Source organism: Talpa europaea (assembly GCF_964194135.1).
Source record: "Talpa europaea genome assembly, chromosome: 2".
NCBI lineage: Eukaryota > Metazoa > Chordata > Mammalia > Eulipotyphla > Talpidae > Talpa > Talpa europaea.
In genome coordinates, this window is record NC_140068.1 from 66,972,216 (window position 1) to 66,981,673 (window position 9,458).

General features: G+C 37.2%; 1 protein-coding gene across 3 annotated transcripts in view; it reads left to right on the top strand.

Moving 5' to 3' along the window:
* The window catches only part of COL12A1 (collagen type XII alpha 1 chain), a gene marked incomplete at both ends in the record, with an annotated part of 107,254 nt that extends 99,500 nt beyond the window's left edge, over positions 1-7,754 (top strand). For all 3 annotated transcript variants that reach the window (XM_084256465.1, XM_084256466.1, XM_084256467.1), the window contains 6 exons: positions 1,765-1,800; positions 1,908-1,974; positions 3,077-3,265; positions 4,208-4,276; positions 5,231-5,401; positions 7,579-7,754. In XM_084256465.1, coding sequence (XP_084112591.1) covers positions 1,765-1,800; positions 1,908-1,974; positions 3,077-3,265; positions 4,208-4,276; positions 5,231-5,401; positions 7,579-7,754 — 708 coding nt within the window. The remainder of the gene's footprint in view (positions 1-1,764; positions 1,801-1,907; positions 1,975-3,076; positions 3,266-4,207; positions 4,277-5,230; positions 5,402-7,578) is intronic.
* Positions 7,755-9,458: the final 1,704 nt, after the last annotated feature.

Consider the following 9,458-nt stretch of genomic DNA (forward strand, 5'->3'; position numbering starts at 1 on the left):
GGCCTTCATCACCATTAACTTATATAATTAGCTGTTGTAGCCAGATGATATCTTCTTAATTTAGAATAATGATATATAGTGAATGTTTTCAAGAACTAGTTGTGGAATACTTTTATTAATATATGGAATAGCTATTTGTTTAGTTCCTAAATATGTCAGTAAATGTTCTAGGACATTTAGTAAATGTACAAAATATGTTAGTAAATGTTCTAAACAAAAAAAAAGTCCTAATACAGTTGCTGTTAATAATAAGTGATATGAAGAAAAAAAGAGAGTAATGGGTTACGAATTAATAGTGATGGTGGGAAGGTGGCTATTTTAGACACTTAGTCAGGGAGCCTGTGTGAGGAGGTCACATTGGAATGGGGTGAGGGAGCAAGCCAAGCTCTGTGGAAAGAGGATTCTAGGCATTGGGAACAAGTTGAACAAAAGCCCTGAGTGAGGAGTGAGTCTGGTATGTGAAAAGGACAACAGAGAGGCCTACATATCTGAAGTGAAGGGAGTAAAGGGAAAAGGAATTAAAGATAAGTTAGAGAGCTGGGCAGAAATGATCATGTAACCAAATAAGGGGTCAGGAAAAAATATAACAAATTAAAAAACAAAATTCACAGACAACTGTAAATCAGAGACATTCTGTAGGGGAAGGGGAGGCAGAGGGATCAAAACAGGGGAGGAAAGAGCAAAAGGGACTATGGTAATGGTATACAGGCAAATTGGTGGTGTGAATTTTATGGGCACTACACCTCATAAAAGCATACATTGTTCAAAAAGGAAGAATGATGTAAAATATATAAAAAAGAAAAAAGAAATTATTATATAAAGCATCTTGCCCATGATAAGGAATTCTTATTTTATTCTAAGTGTGATGGGAAGCCCTGGAACTAAAAGAGTGATATGATCTAATTTTCTTAGAAAAAATATCACTCTGGCTTCTGTGTGGAGAGAGACTATAAAGGGTCAAAATAGAAGCATGAAGATATTGGGATATTGGAGTAATTCAGGCAAAAGTCTTAGAGATTGTAAGAGATGGTTTGGTTTGGATTATTACCTGAATGTCATATTTGTTAATAATTTTGCTGTTCCATCCACAATAGCAGTCAGCAGTCTAGACATACATTACTAAAAGAAAAATCTTTTTGTACTAAAAAGAAACTTATTCCAAGATCCTCACATAGTCAGAAGTCTAAAAGAGAAGGGACAAATATTCTGTGACTGTATTTGGATGTGGGACCACTATTTGGAGTGAGTTATTTATAAAGGAGATATCTTGTTCTTTTTATACCCAATGCACAGATAATCATTGAAGTTAGATAAACATTTAGATTGGGAATTGACAAAAAGTCCTCTGTTTTTTATTAGAGCTGAGCCAAGATTAAGCTCATGGGCAATCTACAATAACTAGCTGAACTAACCAGCCATGGTGATGTGGAGGAAGTACAATGGCACCAGAGTAATTTTCACATGTATTTCAGTTCCAGGTCTAGATTTCAGATCCAGGTCTAGATTGTGAGTGGAATTATAAAGGTATGCATTTGCATTCAACAAATTCACATCTCAGCACATGATTGAGAGAGAGAGAGAAGAAAGTGAGAGGAAAGATCAGATTCATTATTACAGACAAGCAAAATTTGGGTAACATAGCTATAAATGTTATGTCATTTTGCTAACTCAGACTGTAGATCTTGCTCTCTTTCATCACATCCATTCATGATCATGTTACACGATGTTTGTCCATTTCTAATGTATGAAATTCCTGTATTTTAGGGTGCATCTGGATTGAAAGGAGAGAAAGGTGATAGAGTACGTATTTCTTAAAATTTGAGCTCTATTTAATTAGCATGTTGAACATTGAAGTCTGAAATCATAGAAATAATATGCTAATGATTTTCATTGATTTAATTAACAAGGGAGACATTGCTTCCCAGAACATGATGCGAGCAGTTGCAAGACAAGTCTGTGAACAATTGATAAGTGGTAAAATTTCTTTTCTTCTTAATCTATGAATGGTTTTGTAATTAATTGTAGAAAAATGCAGAGTGTGAGTCATTAAGTTTCTAAGATATATGTTCTTATTTTTGATGAGTTCTTATTTTTATACATTGTCAATTTTTATCTGTTTATATAAAGATGATAATTATAAAGATCATCATTGAGATTAAATAACACAAGGTTAACATAGTAGCCTATTGTCTTTATATTCAGTCTTACATAAAATCATAAATTAAGAGTGCTTTTCAGTTTTCATATTAGGATTTTTAGTAATTATTCTCTGGATATATATAGCAACAACAAGCATTAGGTAATTTAATGTCATTTAAGTTATGACATTCAAGTTATTCTATTACTTTTAGGAAGGAGGCCCAGCAAGATTAATTTAATGATAGAAAATCCATTTGGATGGGAACCTTTGTTTTGCTTTCTTATTTTTCACACTCTTTTCTCTTATTCTATGAGCCTGTTAAGTAGTGAAACCAGTGCCTGCAGACTGAGTGTGGTCTTAAACTCAGAATTCCTGCTCTCAGAAGTCTTAATCACTGTTTCTCCAAGGTGGCTTTGAGGAACATTTGACTAGAATTGTCTATGTGGCTGGTGGGAAATTTGAGTTCCTGGTCTACACCCCAACCCTAGTGAATTATTATTTTTGAATATGAAGTCTAGAAATATGCATTTTTTCAATGTATCCCATGAGCAATTGCAATTTACACTACAGTCTGATCACCTTTACCTTAGGTACACACAAAATGGTACAACTTCTTAATTTAAAGTAGGCTCTTGTTTGAGTGACATCATCTGGCTTTATAGAAGAGCCACATTAAACTTTTACAACTCTTTTGTCTTTATAATACTTGTAGCTGACTAGTTATCATCTTGTGGAAACAATTATTTTTCAGGGATAATTTTGTACTGAGTGACTGATGTGTTTTATGTTTTATTTTAATTTTATGATTCTAATTAGAATGTTTCCTGGAGGGGAAGGAATAGAAATGGTTTTCACTAGACACTGAGAGAGAACAGTTTCATCTTCTCATTCCTTCCTGTTAGGTTTCTTTCTAACCAGTCTCATTTCTTTCTGTAGGTCAGATGAGCAGATTCAATCAGATGCTGAATCAGATTCCAAATGATTACCACTCCAATCGCAACCAGCCAGGCCCACCGGGTCCTCCTGGCCCCCCTGGCAATGCAGGAGCCAGAGGAGAACCAGGACCTGGGGGACGACCAGGTTTCCCTGGCACACCTGGGATGCAGGGACCCCCAGGTGAAAGAGGTAGGTGTTTCTGGCTACTGCATAGGGTGAGGAAGGAATCATAAGGTGGGACCTGGGTTGGGTGAAAAAGCACATGGGAGACTGAAGTTGGCAAACTACTTTAACTAGTCTTGTTTGGACAGTCCCAGAAGAGATGTTCATGATCAGTCTTCTTTAGGTAGCTGGAGGCCATAGAGATCCATAAATCTTAGAAAACAGGGTGCTTTTGTTAGAAATCTCTGTAAGATGTGCTGTTTTCTGGTTGTTGTCAGTGGGAAAAACTATCCTGGCAAACTAAATCAGGCACTAAAATCTTATTAATTGTTGTGACTGGCAAGAGTTGAGTAGCAACTGAATATAAGCAGCCCTAGATTTTTAGATCCAAATTCTTTTGGTTCCTTTATTCAGGGCCTGGCACTGATCTTATGAGTTAGTTTGGCTTTAATTTCATGGTAGATCAATGTAATTGGAGGAAAAGAAGGAAAATAGGATTGTCTAATTCCAGATGTTTCTGAACTCTACATACTCATTTTTATCGTAGTAGTAGTTGACATTTAGTAGAAAATTTAAGTATTTCTATAATTCTGATGGTTTGGATGCTGTACTAATGGGGCTTACTAAAGATAAGATACCTTTAAGACATTCTTCAATGAGTTGTAACTATTCAAGATTTCTTTTCTTAATTATTGTTTCTAAAAAAATATATTAGACATGTTTGTTTTCTTCAGATAATTTTTCCCTGACTTGTAGCCAGATTTGTTTCTTGGCCATGAATCTGGAATTACACAAATGTCTAGAAAGAATTTGGCTTAAAGTGTGAACTTCTGTGAAAAATTAGATTCTGTTTTCACCAAGGGAAATAAATTACTTGAATCAAATATTATCAGTTAAGATGAAAAGTACATGTTTCCAGGTAACTTCCCTTGCCCCCAACCTATGCTTTTTCTTTTTGTATTTTCTTAGGCTTGCCGGGAGAGAAAGGAGAAAGGGGCATCGGATCTTCAGGACCACGAGGGCCACCTGGCCCCCCAGGTAGGTTTAGGAGTACCTTCATTCCATAAGTAAATGGTATGAATGTTGAGAGAACAAACAACCCGCAAGAGGTCATGACTTTATCTGGTAAGCTTCAGGCAAGCCTCCTGTCATGGAATATATCTTAGCAAGTTCAGTTGGCATAGCCTCCTTATTTTTATGTTCTCTGTTCAATAAATGTTTTATTCCCTTCTATTAAGCATTTACTGTAACCTTGCTACAAGAGGGTATAAGTTAGCACTTGCTGTTTTCATTTTTATGAAATTATTACTTGTTTTGTTTGGACCTGGTGGGTGATGATGTCATTTTCTGCCCTTCTAGTATTCAAGATGGAGTTACTACACTGAGAAAATATATTCTCACTAAAAAGCCTGACATACTGCAAGATTTCACTCATACTTTCTTCATGTTTTAGAAAGAAATAATAATTGACTATTTATTTTATGCATTTAGTAGATGGAAGATAATTTGTTATTCTGTATTATGAGGTGTATGGGACTCTCCCAACCAACGTCAAGCTTTATGGTTAAATCTTTGCATTTCTTTCACCATAAGTATCACTGGATCCAGAACAACATTGCTTCACATTGTCTGGAGGTGTGGCACAGGCACCCCTGGGTTTTCATGCTATTCTAATATAGCTTAATATAGCCATTTCCTTCTAGTAGTCTTATCTCTGCAAGACTGGAAGCAAACCAAGAATTCATTGATACCTTTAGTTGTACTTAATTCTTGCTAAGTCAGTTTTCTTTGAATAAAATTATTTAAAATAGTTGGATTTCTGGCATTAACTTTCTGGTAGAAATGGCCCATCACATTTTGGTTCATATTGGTGATTTCTTGAGGAAGTATTTTCTTAACATATATTAGTGAAGCACATGGTCTTGAGACAGTGGAGGTGCCAAAGTATTGTTGACTGCTTCAGGAAATATATTTGTTTTAACTCCACTCTAGGTCCACAAGGAGAATCCAGAACAGGCCCACCAGGGTCCACAGGTTCAAGAGGTCCCCCTGGCCCCCCTGGTCGTCCTGGAAACTCAGGTATCCGAGGTCCCCCAGGTCCTGCTGGATACTGTGACTCATCCCAATGTGCCAGCATCCCGTACAACGGACAAGGCTACCCAGGTATGTCGCTGCCTGTGTAGGGATCCAGGTTCACTCAAATTAAAGTGCCTTTATGAAAATGAAGTTCCCTAGGATTGAAGGAGGGCTGATTTAAGGATTTCTTAAATATCAGCTCTCTCAGTGTGTGTTTTGATTATGTAGTAATATTGTTCTCTCTTAAGCATACAATATTATTTCACCATTAGGAACTGATTGCTTTCTTTTTCTTCTAATAATTACCAGATCACAATATATTTCTCATCGGAGTTCAAAGAAGGGTAACAGTTTACCTTAAAAAAAAAATCTAAACTTTGGGAAAAGGGATTTGTTGGCTACAACTATAGAATGCCAAGAATATATAGCAAATTTTTGTTTTGAACTCTAATTCATGAGCAAACTTCTGATAACATGGTGCAGACAACTGAAATTAGCCCACTGTTCCACAATGTCTATGGAATGAATATTTATGAAATTTGGGTCTTAAAGTTTTTTAAAGAGTCAGTAGTGAAATTCTAGTGTTTGATGACTGCTGAGGGAAGAAGTCTCTTGTGTCTAATTTTGGGTAATTCAGGGACTGGGGAGTTACACTGCTCTGGAAATAAGAAAGTCATGTAGTAGTCAGTGGTGACCTTTTCATCAGTGCACCTGCAAGCATCTTGCAAGTTTTAAAAATGATATTGCTGTTTGATATGGTTGGCTACTAGCAAGTAGTGCATGAGTAGTTGAATAGCTAAATATCTATATATCTATATATTTATGTACATAGTTACATATGGCCAAAAGTAATAATGAACCTTAATATAAATTCTCATGCCACCCATTCACAAAAATACAATTTATTCTTTACAAAATAAATTTAAATTACCTCTGCCATATGGCATGTGTGAATAACTGGAAATATATGGATATATATATATATACTTTAACCATTACATACATAGATGGATGTGTATATATATTTTTTGCATAGTAATTCAACTTTTAAAAACTATCATCTTTGACCTGTTTCAGGTTCCGGCTAACAAATTTTCTAAGTCGCCAGTGCTGCTTACAGTTTGAATACATGAAAATCCTGTTTCTGAGATGTTTGCGCACGTGCTTATTAGGAAATGAGTCTGTATGGAAATTCACCACAGATATGGTTAACGAAGCGGGTCGACATCATAAAGGAGGGTGCAGACTCTATACTAACTTGAATGAAAACAAAAGCAGTGGGGTTAGTTTATATGCCTGATTCATTTCAGTAATAATGTAGAAAAATACTATTAAAAAGAAAAGTTTAAACATACAGCCATGAGGAGCCTCGGTGGTGAAGGAGGGGGCATAATAAAACTACTAACCAGCAGAGATCATGCCGTTTTTGAGAAAAACAATTAACCTGGTTAAAAAGAAATGTCTTATGTAAATAATCAACTAATTGTGGCTTGTAAATGATTTGTACGTGATCCTATCCACTAAAATTACTTAACAATTCTACAATAAGCTTGTGCATCAAAGCCTGCTGCTTGCTCTATGCCGGAATAACACCAAATGGAATCTCCTCATCTCTTGCTTGTTAGCAATGTGTCTGATTCAGGGCATCTGTCTTATTATTATCATTTTTGTGCGTGTACTCTCATTGGGGGTTTGTAATTGCAATTTTCAAGCCAAAGTTTTATAATAACTTTTTTCCTTCCTGTTTTGCTGTAGTCACGGGTGTTCCTCACCCACCAGCTGTAACTTAGCCTGTGGAGACACAGCCACAGGAATTGTCACGTACTGTATATTACCTGGTGATAGTGCTTTTCACCTCCAGAGTTCAGTTTCTAGGAGCCAATAAAACTTCCCCTCACCTCCTCATCTTTCCGAATTGTTATTTGAATTGAGGAGTTTGAAATCATGAACAGTTAGTTGGGAATTTGCCGAAGTCCTGCCTAGGTTCTGCGTTTACAGTTCTTTGGCCCAGTCTTGGACCCTTTCCAGGTATTTGTGCAATGATTGTATTTACCTCTAGACCTTGGAAGGTTTAGAAAAACAGTGCCATTTGATTATTTGATCACCGCCAAATTCTCTCTGCCAATGGAAATAATTAGAACAGTGTAACTTATCTATTTATAGTTAGGAGATTAAGACTGGAGTGCCATCACCTCGGGTGATGATTTGGCTTTACTGTATGTGCCTTCCAAATCATGCCATAACTGTAATGTTGAATCGGACAGAGCCGTACGTGCCCGAGGGCGGGGCCTACCTGCCCGAGAGCGAGCCCTTCATCGTGCCGGTGGAGCCGGAGAGGACCGCCGACGAGTACGAGGACTATGGCGCCGACGAGCCTGCGGATGAGCATCCTCCCCATGCACGCTGGAGGCGCGCCCTGCCCCGCGGCCCCGGGCAGTGAACCTGAGACCTGGCTCTGCGCTGCCAGGCTGGGGGAGGTGTTGGGATTCTCATTTACAGGTCAGATAGAGCAGTGTGCGTGTTATCTGCGATGTTTCTTTTTGCGTCACTTCATCCGAGAGTCCCCTTCTGACTGTAGAGAACCTGTTGCTACAGGAAGCCTAGTTCGCAGCACACAGCCTGTAGACATCTTTGCCTTTGCCCTTGAAATGCTTGCAAAACACTTGTTCACAAAAGCTGCAAGAAGGGAACGTGCCTTGTGCCTTTCGTTAGCAAGGTGGGCAGCCTCAGTGAAACTGTTCGCTTAAGCAGTCAGTCCTGGAACCCAGAACTACTGTTTATTTCCAGAGGGCCGGTTATCTTTTCCAATACTTATTTGCAATTCAGTGACACCATCATTCAAGTAATTCCCCTCCTGAGAGCAAAAAGGAGGGAGAAGCAACTCCATTGCAATTATTTATCTTCCTCTTCTACCTTCTGTTATACATTAGGGCATAGAATGCTCTTCTACATCTCCTTTAACCACCACAACCTTAAGCCTTGTAGCTGAAATTATTGTATCAACTGGATACACTTCCAGATTGCCTTAAACCTCTTGTTTTAGACACACTAACATTTATGCCAAATTGCAGATTATTCTGCAGAGATGGAATTGCATGTTTGTGTTGTATATTTAGTATGAACTTTTTTTCAGAACATAATGTTTCTTAGTTATCAAAAGCAGTTGGAAATGTTTGCAAGACTATGAACATAGAATTGCTGCTTTTATATTTTAACTGCAGATTGTGAATTTCACTGCCTTATATTATTTATTTCTGAAACAAAAGAGGCATTTTTCAATAAAACTACTGAAAATTGATGTGGTGTGTGTGTGTTTTTTTTCTTCTTTGAATTGCCTTTTGGACTGTTCAGACGGTTGTTACAACAAACAAATTCATATCCTTGGATACAGTTACAAATCTTGCTAATGCTATTAAATTATGCTAAATAACTTTAGATTTTTAATGATATGGTGAAGTCATAGAAAGAGAGTTGTGAGAGTCTTAAAAAGCCCAGCAGATTCCAAAGACTTTATTTGGAATGTAGAGGATGTGTGGGTTGGTGGAAAAACAACTGTGTATCCTAGGAGACCCCAAAGAACCAAATAACCTCTAACAACTCACAGGACTTCATATGCATTTAATCATTTTCCTATAGCTTACCTTATCCAATAGCATGTTTAATTGCAAAAAGGAAAATGCCTTAATGGAAATTTTTACACTAATGATTCCCTCTTGCACTTTTACAAATGCAATAAAAGAATTTGAACTATCAAAGAAAACAAGGAAATGTTAGTTTGAAAGAACCAACATCTGTCGAAGAGAGAGAAAGATACTGGCAGAAAGCTTCCCACAGAGCACAACATATGAATTAAAATACTTGCTGGAGACCAAGATCAAAGGGATTAGACTGTGAATGAAGATACTATGTTCAAAAGGCTTCCAGCAGATTGCTAAATTCACAGCACTCACCTGTGATTCCCAATACAGACACTTTAAAAGTTAGGAAAGAACACTGAGATCATCCCAGTTCAATTTTTTATTTTATGTAGGAAAAAGGAGACTCAACTAATTACCAAGACTGTAGGTCTTATGGTTCTTAATGCAGCTTTATTACCAGATATTCTCTTGCCCTGTTAGTTACCCTTTCCCTTTCTGGGGACACT